This window comes from Panicum virgatum, chromosome 2N (genome assembly GCF_016808335.1).
Source record: "Panicum virgatum strain AP13 chromosome 2N, P.virgatum_v5, whole genome shotgun sequence".
Classification (NCBI taxonomy): domain Eukaryota; kingdom Viridiplantae; phylum Streptophyta; class Magnoliopsida; order Poales; family Poaceae; genus Panicum; species Panicum virgatum.
In genome coordinates this window covers 52,682,225-52,700,049 of record NC_053146.1, presented here as the reverse complement: position 1 = coordinate 52,700,049, position 17,825 = coordinate 52,682,225, and the positions used below count along the sequence as shown (strand labels likewise).

Genomic DNA, 17,825 nt, shown 5'->3' with positions numbered 1-17,825 from the left:
TCAAAGAGGGTGTGTTTTCGGAAAGCAAACGAGAAGACGCAAGGACGTGAGTCACCAGACCCATGTTTCCGGTCAACGAGATCCCGATGCCAAAATCAGCGGCGTCCTCGTTTCACGGGGTATTTGGGCCTTGTTTAGTACCGATAGAAAACGGGGCCGCGTTCGGTGACGAGGACGTGCTATTATTATACTCTACTGATTGATGCTTACCGGCACAGGATCCGGGCTCTATTTAAGCGACCGATCCTTTGACCGGGGCCATCATACAGTTAGTCGTGCCGTACCCGTCTGACAAGGGTCGCCGCCGCTGGTGTACCCGCGTACCCAACATGTCGGTGGGGGATCGTCGTCGCGAAAAAGATATGGTCGGCAAAGGATATCGGAAATGGGGAGCTCGGAGTTGCGATCTCTGGAAGAACAGAGCAACTGAGCAAGGCAGGAAAAACGGGGAAACACTTCAATTCTCAAGGAAATCGGGAAAGGGCATCCAGTTACAGACAGGGACATTGATTCTTTTACCCGAAGACGCCACTGTAATTCATAAGATTTGATGTCCACTGCTGTGAATTCCAGGCAGATTAGAAATTAAGTAGGCATGCACAATCATGGTGAGTTGTTTATTGTCATCCACTGACCTTGTGGTCCAAGCAGCAAAAGATGCGATGCGACAGAAATGACGCGTCACAACAAAGTGGTCCGTTTGCATGCCAACATGATTAGGTTGTGTACAAATCATAGAAAAGGAACGGGGTTTGGAACCAGAAAGAATGCAATCATCCATCTGCGACTAACGGAGCAAAGCACGCCAGGGCAGATCTACAAAATTAGCTCGCTTGGAGTCTCTGGGGTTCTGGGCAATTTGCCACCACCTTATGAAATACTATGAATACTACATGTTTCTGGCTAGAAGGCGAAAGCCAAGGGAAACAAAAAGGCTTGTCACCGATCAGGTTCAGGCCGTTGCTGCCATTGGCACTGCCCTGTAGCAGGCCCGCTTCGCTGCCCGCACAATGTCATCTACCTGTAGAACAGCAGCATGAGAATGTTAGGCAAGGCCAAAAAAAAAAAGAGAAGATTTTACCAACGGCAACAAATAAGGTAATTCCTCGCAAAAAAAAAGCAAATAAGGTAATTATGTGTGTATGCGCTCAGTGCAGACACTATGTTTAGAAAGAGAGATATAAGATTGCACCAAAATTTTATTATTCGGTTTCCAAAAGTCACCCAAAAGATGCCCCTCAGTTGTCTTACGAATGAATCAGGCCACTGCCAAACGAGCTACACACCCAAGTCTTGCCAGTTTCCGGTCTTCCGCAAAGCATCAAAGAGTTGCAGCCAAGCTGCCAACCAATAATAGTGATGCTATGCTGTGACCACTTTGACCTCAATGGCTACCTGGCATGCACAACAAGACAGACAAGAAACCACCCCATTCCTAATTATAACAGGACACTCCAGGCATATCCGGGTGGCAGACAACATTATACAGAAGTCTGGGAAAGAAATGCAGAAGCTGAAAACAGTGTGAGTTATGGCATGCACATCTAATGGTCCAAATGTAAAGGTTAATTATTGACTACTGCCCATCTTTTACATAGTCAGTCAGGATGGCCTCAATTTATCCCATGCGTACCTCCCCAAATACAAATTCCAAAGGACTGGGCATAATATTCGGAAATTCTGCTAAACATATAGGTAAACCAACTAAATGTTGTCATAAATGACATAATAAGCATGGAAGAGAGAGCAATCTTGAGTTGTGTGTGCAAGAGACAATGGAAAATCTAGGATGGAAGACAAAGAAGAGGACCTGTGGAACAGCCATTCTCTCAAGGTTGGCAGCATAGGGCATAGGTACATCAGCTCCAGCGATCCTCTCAACTGGTGCATCAAGGTACTCAAAGCTTTCTTCTACAACAGACATGCTGCAACAAAAATGTGTCAGAATACTTAGATACTACACACGAGCGTGTGTAGAGAGGGTGAGCAAGCAAGTGAGCAGGAGAACCATATCTCTGCACCAATCCCATGCTGGGGGAACCCTTCTTCGACAGTCACCAATCTGTTGGTCTTCCTGACAGATGCATTGATAGCAGCTCTGTCAAGTGGTCTGATTGATCGAAGGTTGATCACCTGCCAACAAATATGAACTGAAGGTAAGGTGCTAAATATGGCATATGAAGAAGACAAGATCCTGTATTTATCAGTTATACTGAACAAGTGAAACTATATATCTTCTACAAGAGGAATTACCTCAGCACTGATTCCTTCCTTGGACAGTATCTCTGCAGCCTGAAGACAAATTGAGCATGAGAACATATCAAAATTCAGTATCGAGAAAAATAAGTGACATCAGCACTACTAAAACCATCTGCCATCGAAATATCCTTCTTAGAACAAAAAACAAAATAAAATTTTCAAATGGACAACTTTGCAGATCAGTTTAACTAGTAGTAACTGCTTGATAAAGTACATCCAAATCCTTACAGAAATACCACATCATAGGAAAAAGAAACATGCTAATTATTTGTCAAGCCTACAGGGCAATGAATTAATAATTTAAAAATCTCATACTCCTTTACAATGTTTACCAAGAGCAACATGACATACCTGGAGAGCATAACCAACCATCTTGGAGTATGTGGTAATGGTAACATCTTTACCCTCACGTTCTACCTACAGAAAGATGAGGCCCGCAGTTAAGTGCACAGAACAGGAATGGAAGTCAGGGAGAGCCTGATTTGGAAATAGAAGCGTTACTCCAGAAATATATATCTACAAGTCTTTATCTGATCTCTACACCCAAGGAGGCTCATCAACAAGAACTCATCCAGCCAAACCATCAAGATGAACTTATGCATATAGTCCTACATAAACCAGCGCCTTCCGATACACCCAGACACATGTACCGAAGACACGACAACATACCTTAGCTTTGCCTATCGGCAGGCAGAAACTAGAATCAAGCACTTCAGCAGATACAGGGAATGATTCTCCATAACTGCAAACAGTATTATAAAATCTCACCAAAATGCAGGCTAGTAAGAAACATAATTAGAAAAGATCAGACTGACATACAGCAATTCATTTTCCAGGAAAATAACAGGGTCAGGATCCCTAATAGCGGCTTTTAGCAAGCCTCTAGCATCTTCTGCAGAGTATGGTGTAAGAACCTTGAGTCCTGGAACATGAGCATACCAAGCTGCATAACACTGCATAATGTTGAGTTAGTAATCTCAAGGTAGTACAGTTATAACATCATAATCGAAGAGCTAGCAACAAGATGCATAAAAAACAGATACTATGCATCTTGAAAGCTCATGACCATAGTAAACTAATTACAGTATTACACAGCTACTGCTCAGCTGCTCATGACCATAGTAAACTAATTACAGTATTACACAGCTACTGCTCAGCTCCCTACAGTATCATAGACACTCTCACAATGCAATTTTTTGGTTTCTTTGATCAAAACTTATCATTTTATTTTTCACTGTTAATTTAAAACACACACAAACTGCAAATAGGTTCACGGAGCATCAAAGGATTGTCATCTCAATAGTGCAAGTATATCTTGCAGAAACAAGCACCAAAAAATATGGCAACAACATAACAATGGAAAAATTAGAAAGCAGTAGGATGATGATTAGACACATAACTACATGAGCCGTTCCCTGTCACAAACCTGTGAGTGTTGAGCCCCAACTCCAGCAGCAGCTCCATTAGGTCCTCTAAAAACAATAGGAACAGAGATTTGACCAGCTGACATGTAGTTTGACTTGGCAGCTGAATTGATGATATGATCAATAGCCTGGATATGCATAGACAGTTGTGTATTATTGTACAAAATATGAAACAGTGAGTTCAGTTGATGACATTAATGGAAAAAATTACATTAGGAATCATTATCAGTGTATCAGTGCATAAGCTACAATCAGTACACAGCATATATGGCCAAAAGACAATACATTATAAACCCCTTGTCTCAGTCACACGAGTAAATCATGCACAAATGATTGCTTTCAACAGAAATTCTGGGAAGATAAGCATGAGGAATGGGACTAGCAACTAAAGTTAAATTTCTTCACATCTATGGATAGTTTGTAATCAAAGTGGCGAGCAAAAATATGTTTGTGCTATGCAGCCAAGTGGTCAAGATGATTTCCATACAAGAAATACTGTAAGACTATCCAGAAGATAATTTATATAAAAGAAACAAGTGAATATTGCATAGCAGTCACCAACAATTAAAGTACACTCAGGCATTTAAGGATGTTGTTTGAAACGAACAAGTAAAAAACTGCTTATCAGTTATATAAAAAACTCACCTGCATCGAGAAATTAAACGTCATAAATTCTACGATAGGCCGAAGACCATGATAAGCTGCACCAACACCAATGCCAGTAAATCCAGCCTGAGGATACAAAGAGAAATGAGTAAGTGTGTGATCATGTTTACATAGACTGAAAATAGACAGCAATAATTTAACATTTTCATAGCACACCTCTGTGATAGGCGTGTCAAGAACCCTATCAGGACCATACTTGTCAAGCAAGCCTTTAGAAATCTGCAACAGAGCACCAATGAATACTATCAATGATGGTATGACTTCACATATCAATATTCAGTTACCAATGGATTAAAGGCATTAATCTTCAGAAATTTAACACACCTTGTATGCACCTTGATACTCTCCAACCTACCACAAATGAACAAGAATTATAAGAGATCCATTTAGCAGGCGCAAAAGGACAATAATCTGGAATTTGTTTCATGTGATACCTCTTCTCCCATCAGAAAGACAGAAGGATCAGCAGACATCTCTTCATCCAGTGCAGAGTTCAATGCATCACGGACAGTCATCTGAACATGTAAAATAATAGTGTATAAAACTTGCCACATGAAGATGTAGTTACTACAATGTGGGAACAGAAACATTAGCAAGGTGCTGGCATATAGACAAAGCAAATAGGATCAAAAGAATCAAAAGAAAGAAGAAACAAATCATATCTTAAAATGAATAACAATGTAGCTAAACCCAATAATGTGACCAGAGCCCTGTACCAAATAACATTTAGGAACTACAAACATGCTTCATCCATATATATGGCACAAATGATTTGTCAACGGTTTAAAACATTATGATCAATCAGTTTGGAATTTCCCCTAGTAGTGGCATATAGGCAGGCAGTAATCTCAGCACAGAAAAATATAGTTAACGAATATATTCCAATAGCATTTGTCAATTAAGCAAGCACCACACAAAACCAAAGCATACCCCCACTAAGACAAAAGCCATAACTTATTATTAGAGTATCGAATCATTTCCATGACCCACCAACCACTCCCATAACAAACAGACCAACCTATCACCAAACTAGGAACAGTTCGTTTCATGGCAATAACTAAAACACAATAAATGCAACCGCACGTCCCCACCGATTAAACCACCTACCCCCGTTACAGTGAGGCCGCCAATCGACAAACGGAACAATCGCAATTACGATTCACATCATGGCATCTAACACCAATGCAACCTCGACCCGTCCACGTTTAGGAGGAATGAGTAGGGTTCCGTCAAGCGGGCCCTCACCTCCTTCGCCGCGGCGGAGTACCCCCTCGCCGCCTCGGTCGCCGCCGCCGGGCGTCGCCGCCGCAGAAACTGCCCCAGCATCTGCACGCAGGGAAAAACAATTCAAAAAATTCCGTTACGGATCGAGACCTCGCGAGGCGACCAGAAACACGCGGCGGTTGGGCCAGGGGCGGATGTGCTCGGCACTCACGGGACCGGATCCAAGCTGCCTCCTCGCGGCGCCCAGCATCCTCGTCCTCGGCGATCGGCCGGCAGCGGATGCGGGAATTCGAGCGGGCGTTAGGCACGGAGGCGGCGGTGGAGGCGGGGGATGGGGAGGGAAGAGACGCCGCAACGGAACGGGAGAATGGCAGGGTGGAAGGGAGGGAGGGGAGGAGGGATTGGTTAGTTGGCCGCGAGGGAGGAGGAAGGAAAGCGTGGATTTGTCTCCTGCGTGAGATTTTTATTTGCGCGCTTTTTGCAGGAAAGCCCCCGCGTGGTCGGATTGTACTGGTTGTGCACGACGGCCCGGCCCGTCCCGGTTCGTCGAGCGAGTGGGCCAAGCCGTCAGTTAAAGCGACACTTAAGAGAGAAAATGGGCCGATTTGTTGAAAGTGTTAAAAGGATCGCCCAATTCAACTGTTACTTTCCTCTCGAAAAAAAACAAGTATTACTTTAATAGAATTTTTGAAAATAATGCTTCAGAAATTTACTTTTATACTTTAAATATTTTTTCAGGAAATTGAGCTTAACCACATGTCAATTAAGCAATTATTTTGTAGGAACTAAGGTGTTTTCTCTGAACTCACGTGAATTGAGTACGACACTATTTTTCTCTTTATTCATTATTGACTATATAATAAAACCCACTTTGACTGATGATATGCCTCAATATTCACTACACAAGGAGATTTGTCTTGGTACAAATAAATGCTCGAATCCTCAAACTTTTTACTCTAACAATAAAATAAGAATAGTAAAATAGAAAATAAATATTTAGGAATCCTAAGCAAACTGCCCATATTCACTAATTTTCTTGTCTCAAAATATTAATTTTTAAATAATAAATACCTTTAAACAAAATGCATACAACATTGAGCCCACTTTACTCAACTACAAAACTCATTACTTTAATCAGTATAGGTGAATTCATGAGCTCTCTCTAGTTTGCCACTCTTTGTTTTTTCCACTGTGGGAATGCTGTACAGGTTCAAGAGCATCTACTCATCCCTGGTTTTCCTCCAATCGAGTAGGTCTAAGAGTCCCTTTGGCAAGGCTAAAAAAACGGCTCCAAAGACGGCTTTGGACAAAGCCCGTCAAAGCCCCAAAGGGATGGTCTTGGAGCGGTTCCATCCAAGAAGCCGTTGGTGAAGCCTAAAATATGTTTCCATTATGTAGTGGAGTCACAAAAGGTGGCTCCAACCAGCTTCTCTTCAATCTATTGATAAAAAGCAGGATGGAGTTGTTTTGCAAAATGTATTTCAAAACGGATTCAGCTCCATCAGAAGTCAGAGCTAGCGTCATTTTTGGAGGAATCGCAAGTCTTGCCACACGAACTCTCAGAATTCACGCGATGCCATGCGGGTTGTGCTCCCAAGAATGGCAGTTGTCATGTAGACTGTGCTCATCCTTTTTATTTTCATTGTTTATATTTTGCCAATGAGGCGTCCTGAGAAACTTCTCCCGATCTACTGGTATAGTACGTAGGAGCCATTCCTCCTCCAACCTTACAGTTGGACGTCAAGCATTTACAATTTGCTTTTATATGAGCTTTTTTTTTATTACTTTGTAATGTAATTTGTATGAGAGTTTCAGTTGTACATTTTTTCTAAAAAAATTGCTTCATTTATAACATATTCATCGAATTCCAGCAGCAACGTGCGAAGAATTCACCTAGTCAGCTGCAATCTTACACACCAGTGGGCCGTTGCAGCGCCTGTATAAGTACTGTAGGAACTTCAGCCAGCATCTGAACCGTTGCAACTACTGCTCCTGATTAGTTCAGGTTACCGAATCTTACAAGTTACAACCGATACAGATGGCACACAACTGTTTGATATCTCGAGATCGTTCTTGGGCTGGACTTTGCCTTGGACCTGATTGCCTGATGCTTAACCCATCACTGTATGGTACCAGGATAAGTACTGGCAACGGAGGGAGGAAAAAAAAAACTTCAAGTTCGTCACGCCTAGGCCTCTCTTTGAGAGTCTGCTGGAGCATCTCTGACACTGATGCTGCTGACTTCGTCTTGGTCTGAAATGTCGGTAACACCGGTGACACAGCTTGACGACGACGGCTGTGGCGACATCAACAGCGACGGCGGCTGCCGTCCGTCACCTTCCCGGTGCTGCAGCGGCGCCGCGCCTTGTGCGATGGAGGTGCGGTTTCCAGGAGTTTTCCCGTCGCCATCCCGGTTTGGCCTGCTTCTTGGCCTGTTCTTCAGAGAGACCCGGCACACGACCCACTCCCCCGGCTCAGCAACACGGCCCTGCGAGTCGTTGCCATGTTATCGATTGCAAGCAAAACAAAACAAACCGGTCCTCCAAGTTTTGAGAAAAAAATTAAGTTTCAGTGAACTATCGCGATCGAGGTTGCAAATCGGACCAAGCTACTTCAGAAGGAGGCAAGATTCTCATATCTGCATGATCTGAAACATTACTGTGTGTTCAGTAGTCGCTGTTAAGCTGTCACAGTCTCAAGTTGCCCAAAGAAATGGAACTTTCTGGTTTGCGAAGCCGGTGTTAACGCATAAGCCTAACATAAGCATAGGCTGTAAAGTACTACTACAGAGTAAGCACGAACCATAAGCCTAGCGGGCAAATGCTACAGAGCATGGATCTCTGGTTTCTTTTGAGGAAAAAAATATTTTTATGACTTCTTAAAACGTACTTGATTTTTGAAATAACTAGACTTTTCTGAATATCATCATATATTTAAATACAGAGGGAGTGCATGTTACTAGTACTACTATTGCTTTTTGGCATATCCAAATGAGTTTAACCACTTAGCGGAAAATTTTGATTTGATGGCCCGACACTAAAGTGGCCCGTAAATTGACAGTGGCATGTTCTATTAACAGCAGAGAACGAAGTTAATTGCCGACTCAGTAAAATTCAGTAGAAGGATGAAATCATTGGTGGCGAATTCTTACATGATTTGCATTCTTCCTCTGCTCCGCCATGGCCAAGTCGCCAGGCACGGCGAGCCGGTACTCGTGCATGACCCAACCTGTCCGCGACGACGACGACGACGGCTCACTGCGATGGAAGGTGAGCGCCGTCTTGACGCCCACGAGCAGCTGCCGCCTGCCACCGTAGTGCAGGAACACAGGCGTCTCCTTCCCCGTGGTCTTCCAGTACCCGCTGCCGGCTCTCCTCCTGCGGCCGCCGCGGCCGGTCGCCGGCGCTCGCCGCAGGCTGAAGAAGTACCCCTCCCCTTCGCTCGCTCCTGTAGACACCAACCAAGGAACATCAAAACTCTGTCTCAACGTTCCATTCCCATGAATCTGAAGAACATCACGCTGTTCTGCAGATGTAAGCATCACGGACGGCGGCTCAAAGGAGAGCGTGCGCACGCACCAGGGAGGTCCCATGGATCTAGCCTGGCGACGTCGTGGACGACAGGGATGACGGCGGCCGGCAGCGGGCGAGCCAGAACCTTCCGGCGGAGGTACTGCACCACCAGCTCCTCGTCGGTGGGGTGGAACCGGAACCCCGGCGGCAGCTGCCTGGGCGCCTGCGCAGGCCTCTCCATTGCTGCTGCTGCTGCTCAGTGCCCACAGGATAGACTCTGCTGTGTGCTGTCGATGGCTGTGCACAGTAGCGCCGAAGCAGGACAGTCTAGCTGGAGAGCTTCAAGCCTTGGGGGCTTGGGGGAGAGAGAGGGAGGAGAGGTTCTGTGATGAGTGGAGTGGGGAGGAAAAGGCGGGGAATTTATAGGAGATCCCCTGTGGCGTGGAGCGGACTCCATCCTGCTACCTCTGCTCTTTGCTTAAATAGTATGATTCCTTCTCGGATTTGACATGATCCCATCCCATTCAGAAAAAAATCTTCTATAAATCTCCTCTCTATTGCTGTCCATTTCACAATGGAGTGCTAATTGCAAACAAGAGAGGGAAAACAAAGGTACGAAAAGAGATGAGGTGCTAATCGGAAGTAACGCAAGCAATCTGAACTTTCATTCTCTTCATAATACAACGGTGTGTAGCTCTCCTGCCTATTCAAGAAAAAAAATTCAGCTGCAAATGAACACATTTCTTTTTTTCTCTTCTGAATTTGAGAATTGTTCTCCAGAGTATTTTCCGAATACAGAATTGTTCGTCAGTCACTCTTCAGCAGGTTTGCCCATGTGTTGCCAGTAATTGCTGCAAAAATAAGCGGCATAGCATGGGCAGCATGGGCCTTGACCTGACAAATTGGAGTGAGACCTGACTGATGTGGCTTTTGTAAATGATTGCCAAAAGAAAGAAGGGTAGAATCAATGTTTTGGTAGCTGGAAATCTAATGATTTGATATTTTTCTTATATAAAGCGATTTAACTTATGGTTATCTTCCATGTTAATCAACAGCGCTGATAGCTCAGTTATTTTTTGCCCAACAAAAAAAAAAGACAAGGTCAGGTCAGCTGATTGTGTATGACATGTGTTGTACGTGCTGTTTGACTATATATCAGTCTACTTTATTTTATACTCCTTAATCTGGATTACAAAGAATCGTTAGCGCCTTTTTCCATTACGTCTGAATATAACAAATCATGCAGCAACCCCCATGGGGCATGGCGCTTTCTTGCAACTCCATTGAGCCTTGCTTGCCGCCTATCAGGCCGGTTGCTTCCTGCCTCCTCCTTCCAAGCAACCGAGCGCCACCCACCGGTGCCTGAATCCTGGAGGCTCTTTGGTGGGTCCAATCGCCGTCAGATATTTCTACACGCCGGTATACACACGCCGGGCACTGTCAAACGTATTTTACTCGGATGGAGTTCGCAGATCTGACTTTTCAGGCTTTGTGATCCTATACTCCGAGTTTTCTTTGCGTCTGTTCTGAAGAAATGAAACATTCTTTGCGTGGTTACGCATAACATGTATTAAACTGACTTTTTTCCCCTTCAGACTTTAGAGTACCAAACTGTTTATTTTGCTCTCAAATCACCCGGCAGCATCAGCAGGACAAAAGCTGCACGGAATAACGGAGCAGTTCATGAGGAAAAGATCGGCAAGGCAAGGCAAGTGCAAGAAGACATTGCGCGCTGCAAAGCGATGACGTCGAAGTGGATTTCTTTCCATGCAAAAGATGACGCCAAAGCCAGCCGAAGCATGGATGGATTCACCCGGCAGCAACGTGCAAGCAAGCAGGAGAATAAAGAGGTAACTTAGGTCACCCTGTCGCCGTTAACCGTGACAAATACATGTTTAATAAACTCCAACAAGATGCTTGCAGACTTGCCTTGCCCCAATCCAATCGAGCGACCTTTTGGTGTGCGCAACGACCATTTTGCCTTGCAAGGCGTTGCTACCACTTACTACTAAAGTGTTGCAATGTAACTTCTGAACTGCACCTGTAATTCTTCCTGCACAAGTGCAGTACACTACACATAATGTTTTCAGGGTCACATCTTTCGCTTTTCAAAAACCCTTGATGAGGAACAGAGAATATTAGTATCATGCATGTATTCAGGCTTGCACTTGATCTTAACGAGGCCAGGGTTAGGCCAAAGTAAGCTGGCCTGCCGCCTGCCCCAGCAACAGGTCCCCTTCAACTCTCCAAGCCAAAAGAGCAGCACCATCTGCCACGAAATAATGCAAATCACAGACACACAGACACAGGGTTGGCATCAGGAGGCAGGCAAATGCTGGACCAGAAATAGGAACCCCAAAGACTCCCTTCCCAGTTTCAAGCAAGCCGCGCCATCCGTCGCCGCCTTTTCGTCGATTTGCTGTCGCTTGTCGGCATCGGCTCGACCGAATTCCATGAAACACTGAGCATGTTCTGAGGCCGCGCGCGCCCTTTTCAGTCAGGCCTACTTGGGGGCATTCGGATTAGGAGAGCATCTGCCTCACAAAGTCCCTTCCAACAAGGCTGTCAGCTCACTTGATGCCATGTCTATTCCTTAAACAAACAGCAAGAGCCCGGAGATGGCTGCACAGAACAAGCAAGCGAGCATGAAAAGGTTTGCGCAGTAGGTAATGATCAATCATAGGGAGGACAGAGAGAGAGCGAGATAGGGAGAGGCTATTAGCTAGGACGTCCGACGTTTCCTCAAACACAAGCTAGCCAATCCTAACGTAGGAACTCAGAAACCCCTGGACGCAGATCCATCGACCATGTGCAGATGTGAACAGTGGCGTAGTCGCCGTTAATGAAAAATCAAAGACGACCACAGCCTGATCAATACAGTCTTCTTTTCAGACCGTTCCATCAGTCCTTGGCAGCATCATTGATGCATAGCTCATGCACGCGCCACTGCAGCAAGCAAGCACATCGACGGCAAGCCGGCCGGCCGGCCGGGGTTGCTTTCGGAGGCCGGGCGCGGCCGGGCCCCGAGGTGTGGCGCATCGTCAATGCCTTTGGAGTGCGGGTGGCTCTTGACCTGTGCGCGGCGAGAGCTTGTCCGTGGAACGAAGCAACTCCCGCATTGATAATCTTCCCCTGTAAATTATTGTGAGGGAGAAAGAAGCGAGAACAAGGCGAAGCCCCCTGATCGAAGCAATAGGAAAGGGAGGGTTAGGTTGATGCCTTCTGTCGCCGGATAAGCAACTACTGGACCAGGGACCTGACCAATGATTTGAGTTCCCATGTGTTCTTTTTTACCGGACATGACTTCTGAACATTTTTTTAGCCGGATCGAGCTCTCGACTTTTTGGCCGACTAGGACGTGCTGGCATGTTGAAAGTATGTCGAAAATCAAAGTAACTAAACCCAGAGTTTTGACTGTGATCATAGTTCTGAACCGGGGTAGGCAGGCTCTGCCGGATTGATATGATACAGCTTTCACTTGTTTTTGTTCCTAGCTTTGGCCAAAAGCAGCATAGGTTGCTTCTTAGATCTATTGAAACAACCGGGTTCCCGAAAAGGCAACCCGACTCCCTGTATCGTCGTGATAGTCCCTGGATCAGTCGCTATCACATACAGAACTCATTTCAGGCAGAAATCACAGTCATACCAGCGATTACAGAATATTCATGGATTTAACTTATTACAGCATTCGGGATAACAGTAAAAATCTCCGAGTACAAGCCCGATAGGCTAAATGAGGTGCAAACAGAAAGCGTAGCGGTAACTAAGACTTCATGCTGGTCCTCCTCCGGGAATCTTCTTCTCCACAGGCATCCTTGAGTGTAGCACGCCCTTCAGTCGTACCACCCGTCGTCGTTGTTATCGTACTCCGAGTCATACCCTGCATCTATGCAGTCTATCCCCAAGAATGGGATAGGTCCACGTCACCATCCGCATGAAGCAATATGTGGATGCATTAAGGTAAAAACAATGCCAAGGAAAAGGCTATGGTTTCCTATGCAATCATTTATAATAAGTCATCCAATCTCCTTCAGACGCGGGCAGCTCCGGCACTCCGAACTCCCGGTCAACTAACTTCCACTACAACAACTACCCAATTTCGGTGCGGGAACTCCCTCTCCCCGCGCCTCAGCTGCTATCCGAGCAGGAAAGTGGACTAGAGGAAGCTGCTAAGGTCGGAGAAAGGGTCCGCTCACCCCGCTGTCACCTATCCCCAACTCCTGTATAGGTGGAGGCATCTTCCAGCACGCAAGGACTATACCAAATATATATTCCCATACCCCAATCTCACACACACATGGTAGCAATAGCATACATCAACAAATGATAAACATGGGAAACAAGGAATACGATAATAAATGGTTATGCAAGCTCATCTCAACACTCAATTTGGGGGCGTAGCATGTCTAGCAAGCAATGCCTAATAGGTATTCAAAACATAGATGGGCGTGAACCTGGGGTCTCCTCGTAGTGCTCCTGGAAGTCGAGGTAGTAGTAGCCTCCGGACTGCTCCTCGGCGTCAGGTCCTAATCGTATTTATGGGAAAGTATAAGGGTAAAAGTGCAAAGATGCACAAAACTCCTCAAAAGAAGATCCAAAACACAGCAACTCCTACTCTAGCGCGTAGGTCATGATTTTAGAAGAATTATAAAATTGGTTTCATAATTTTCGGTGTTACGGTTGATTTATTATCAATTTTCTAAGCATAAAAACATTTCTGGAAATAATAAAAGGATTTCGGAAAACATAAAAGAAAAAATCAATGACACGTGGCAGCCTCTGGGCATGCCACGCGGCATGCTGACGTCAGCATGACGTCATGGTATGATGACGTCAGCATGCGTTGACCCAGTCAACGGTCAGCGGTCGCCGGTCTCAGGGGGGACCACTGGTCAGTCAGCGGGTCTCACCGACAGGTGGGACCCGCGTGTCAGTGCTATGCAAAAAGAAAAAGGAAAAAGGGATCGCGTCTTCGGGCCGAAAGTCCTCCTGGGCTCTCCTCGTTCTTGGGCTTGCTGGGCCGGTCCGGGCCCGTTTCTTCTTCTTCCTTTTCCTTTTTCTTCTCTTCCCGCTGCGGCTGACACCTTGGTCCCACTTGTCAGCGTCTCCGGGATCCCGTGCAGCTTCCATCCGATCCAGTGTGGTCACAGGCGTGGGCGCGGCGACGGCGCACTGGCGGCGCGATGGCAACGGCGCCACGTGGCTACGGTTCGATGTCCAGGCGAGCGAAGCTCCGCGTTGGCTCGGGCGTGAGCGCGCGCAGGTCAGGAGGGCCAAGGGTGTGGCCTGGGCGAGTCTTGTGCGCACGCACGCCGTCGAGGCGGCGGCGCGGCCATGGCGGGTCGGCGGCAACAACTCAAGGCGACGACAGCAGTCCACGTCGCCGAGGCAGGCAAAGACCTCGCCTGGGCTCCGCAACGCTCGCTCGCACGTGGCCCACGCGCTGCGCGGCCACGGCGGCGGCGGCAACGGGCGACGGCGGCCACAACGCAAAGGCGTCGCGACGGCGAGGCCCGGCGATGGGACAGCCTCGCACATGGCGGGCCTTGACGCGGGTGTGCGCGCACGCGCGCGCGGGCACCAGGCTTGCCTGGGCCGCGGCGTAGCCGCACGCTAGGCACGGCTGTGCTAGGTCAAGGGCATGGCGGCGCTATGACAGGGGAACTGCAGGTTGCGGGGTGAACGGCGGCGCGGCTCGTCGAGCTCCTGCAAGCGCACAAACAAGGAGAATGGGGCTTCCTAGGGCTCTCTACCGGCGGCTCAACGGCGGCCAAGGCTCATCGGAGCAGGGATTTGGCGAGGCGGAACGGCGGTGCTCACCCGTCGGGTCTGAGGATGATGTGCTCGGAGCTGTGGCGATTCGGTGCAGGCGGACCGAGGCAGTGCCATGCAGCGCGGCTACGGCGATGTCGAGGTTCGGGTCGCCGGCGTGGGGAAGCTCCGGCGGCGGGTCCTTCTCCCTCCTTCTTCTTCTTCTCTTCCCCCCTGCCTCCTCTGTTCTTCTCTCTCTTGGCGGCGGCGGCGAAGGGAAAAACCCCTGGGTGGCTAGGGTTTTGGCGTCGGGCCGTGGGGGGTTTATAGGCGAGGTACTAGGGTTAGGGGTGGCCCGGACGCCGGGGAACGGCGCGGATGTGACGGGCTCGGCGGGCGGACGCGTGGCAGCATCAGGACTCCGTGGCGGGCTTTCATGCGCAAGGGGAAAGGGGGAAGCGCGCGCGGCAAGGAATCGGGCCGGCCGCGGGGGCAGATGCGGGCGTCAGCAGGGCAGTTGGCCGGCGGGAGTCGCGCTCCGCGCGCTGTCGCGACGCGCCGCAGGGGACAAAGCAGGGGAGGCGCGGCGGGCGTGAGGAGCAAGGGAAAGCTGACAGGCGGGGCCGGCTTGTCAGCGACCCAAAGTGGCGGACGGGCGTTGCGGGCTGAGGCAGGCTTGCGGGGTGCTCGGCGCGGGCTGGGCCATCTCGGACCCGCCCGCGCGCGTGGGCGCGCACGGTGGGTTGGGTCGGAAAGGGAGGTTTGGACCTGGGTGCGTAGCAGGCCGGGGTTAGCTGGGCCGGCTGGGTTAGAGGTTAGCGGGCCGGGCTGGCTAGGCTAGGTGGGTTTCGGCCCGTTTCAGCTTAGAGGGTTAGGTTAGCTTTTGTATTTGATTTGAATGGTTTTAATTCAAATCAAATACCACACAATTCAAACAAAAACCATTCAAACGAATCTGAAACAAGTAGAGGCAATAAACTCCAAATCCAAATGTGGCACACTATCATTTAGGTCCTTGTGTTAGAGTTATAGTTTAAATTCTAAGAATTTGGGGAAAGAATAGCATTATCCCTTAAGTGATCATAGCTACTAACACCTCCACGCAAAAAGTTTTTGAAATTTCGCATTTTCGAAGATCATTACATTCCGTAAAATTACGGGATGTTACATCTATCTTCTTAAATACCACTAAAAAAACTATCTATCTCCAAAGGTAAAAATGCCTGTTTGACCGCAGGGATAATTGTCTCTGAAGCATTTGAGCACGGACCTCTACTACGAAATTAAACCCTTGCAAAATTTCGGCGTCTCAAACAAAGCCCAGAGGCGAATAGTCTGTCTAAGATCATGTCCTGATGAACAGCAGCATTGCCATGCTAACCGAGTAACGAGGCACACATGTGTGATGATGTGCAGTGTCTCGCTTTCGGAGGAACGGCTTGCTCTCCCAAAGCCCCAAGGGATCATTTGGTGGGTCAGGCCACGTGCGCGGGGCATGCCTGCATGGGCTTCGCTTGGATGCTGAGGATGATGCCGCGTCGTCAGAGATTAGCTTCGCTTTTAAGCTGATTGATTGCTTGTTTGGCAGCAGGCAGGAGGGGGCCATACATCCACCAACACTCCAACAGTGCCTCCATGTGCACGGTGTTTCCGAAGGCTGCAGCCTGCAGCGCTAAGCTAGATCATGGTGTGCGTTTGCGCAGGCAGTCAGAGAGTTCAGAACGGTAATCGCTTGGATCTGAAGAGTGTGAGCTATGATTATTCCAGGAGAGGAGGTGGTGGTGATAATGGAGGATGGTAACGTACGCTAATGACCTCCGTCGTATTTGTATATGGGTAGTGGAGCACGTGTTCAGACACGTGTTTTACAGACCGTACCTGAAGACTGAAGTCATGGGTAGGCAATGGCCAAAGAGCTGGTACAGGGGGAGACAGACTGACAGAGAGCGAGTTGCTTGAGCGTCAAAACTAAGCCGCGATGGCCGATGATCCACGGACTAAACTTCGTCTGCTTCTCTCTTCGGAAGAAGAATGCAGAAAAAATTATTATGAGGGTATATTTATGGGCCTGCAAATTAAGCCCAGTAAGGCCCAGTTCGAAACAAACTCTTGATGGTAGCTTGCTACGCCTCTTTCCTTGTCCCTCCCCAGTATTCTTCGGCTCCAATCCAGCTAGAAACTGCCGAAGCGAAGCTAGGGATTTGGGAGTTGTTCGCTTCTTGCACGATGGCGACCGGGGACGTGGGCGACTCGCCCGTGCTGCGGCGATTAATCGAGGTGAGAACCGCCTCGAGCCCTCGATCGCACCAGACCCGTTTATCCCTGGGTGTTTTCCTTTTCCTATAGAGTCTATGGAGACTCTCGAATTAATTTGTCGCTGATCTCTTGTTTTTCTATGGTCGAATCGCTTATGGCGCATCTGGTCCGAGTTCCAACGGCTCCTCCTATGCCTCCCCCCACCGAATAGTAGGGGTGCTTTGGGGGAGTTGGCGATCCAACAGTTTCCCCCAAACCTCCCCTTATATACGGAGGGAGTTGAAACTCTCTTTATATATATAGGGTGAGTTCCAACTCTCATCACACCGTTTCTTCGCGATATTAATCGCATTTGAGCCCCGTAACATAATGATAATGCGTATTATGATAGTATAAATACTGTATGATTTTTTAAATTAAAAAACGATAAATAAATAGTTAGTTAATGAGTGATAGTATACAGGGGAATCGATATGGGGATGGTTGGAGAGAAGGAGTTACCGGGAGGAAGCTACATTAATTATATAGCTACAGTACCTACCCGTATTGATGAATTATAGGTACTTGAGTTGATATAACCACCAGACACTATCAGCTGCTACAGTACCACATCCTCTCACAAAACACTATTGAATCAGCTACTACAGTAATAAGCCTCGTGCCCCGCTGCCCACCTTGCACTGCACCTGTTGTGCCTGACCCACTTGGCACCAGGCAGATTCCTTCACTGCAA

General features: G+C 47.6%; 2 protein-coding genes across 2 annotated transcripts; both read right to left on the bottom strand.

Annotated features, from left to right (window-relative positions):
- Positions 1 to 596: 596 nt before the first annotated feature.
- On the bottom strand, positions 597 to 6,018 carry LOC120661193 (pyruvate dehydrogenase E1 component subunit beta-2, mitochondrial-like). The gene is made up of 14 exons (XM_039939930.1): positions 5,785 to 6,018; positions 5,595 to 5,675; positions 4,784 to 4,864; positions 4,674 to 4,700; positions 4,506 to 4,568; positions 4,329 to 4,415; positions 3,686 to 3,811; positions 3,079 to 3,212; positions 2,929 to 3,001; positions 2,611 to 2,676; positions 2,254 to 2,292; positions 2,009 to 2,133; positions 1,811 to 1,925; positions 597 to 1,021 (listed from the first exon to the last, which is right to left on the bottom strand). Exons 1-14 carry the CDS (start codon positions 5,821 to 5,823, stop codon positions 953 to 955), a joined length of 1,125 nt encoding a protein of 374 aa, XP_039795864.1. The 5' UTR covers positions 5,824 to 6,018; the 3' UTR covers positions 597 to 952.
- A 1,377-nt stretch (positions 6,019 to 7,395) lies between these two features.
- Positions 7,396 to 9,524, bottom strand: LOC120661192 (NAC domain-containing protein 41-like). The gene is made up of 3 exons (XM_039939929.1): positions 9,152 to 9,524; positions 8,725 to 9,020; positions 7,396 to 8,061 (listed from the first exon to the last, which is right to left on the bottom strand). Exons 1-3 carry the CDS (start codon positions 9,324 to 9,326, stop codon positions 7,762 to 7,764), a joined length of 771 nt encoding a protein of 256 aa, XP_039795863.1. The 5' UTR covers positions 9,327 to 9,524; the 3' UTR covers positions 7,396 to 7,761.
- Positions 9,525 to 17,825: the final 8,301 nt, after the last annotated feature.

What these genes read in the sequence shown, in the direction of transcription:
- LOC120661193 (XM_039939930.1), bottom strand. Translation starts at nt 5,823, where the DNA reads ATGCTGGGCGCCGCGAGGAGGCAGCTTGGATCCGGTCCC. An exon ending in ACTCCGCCGCGGCGAAGGAG is followed by an intron (nt 4,865 to 5,594) that starts GTGAGGGCCCGC and finishes TTACATGTTCAG; the next exon opens with ATGACTGTCCGTGATGCATT. An exon ending in CGTTTAATTTCTCGATGCAG is followed by an intron (nt 3,812 to 4,328) that starts GTGAGTTTTTTA and finishes ATGCATATCCAG; the next exon opens with GCTATTGATCATATCATCAA.
- LOC120661192 (XM_039939929.1), bottom strand. Translation starts at nt 9,326, where the DNA reads ATGGAGAGGCCTGCGCAGGCGCCCAGGCAGCTGCCGCCGGGGTTCCGG. An exon ending in AGATCCATGGGACCTCCCTG is followed by an intron (nt 9,021 to 9,151) that starts GTGCGTGCGCAC and finishes TGGTGTCTACAG; the next exon opens with GAGCGAGCGAAGGGGAGGGG. An exon ending in AGAGGAAGAATGCAAATCAT is followed by an intron (nt 8,062 to 8,724) that starts GTAAGAATTCGC and finishes AACGACTCGCAG; the next exon opens with GGCCGTGTTGCTGAGCCGGG.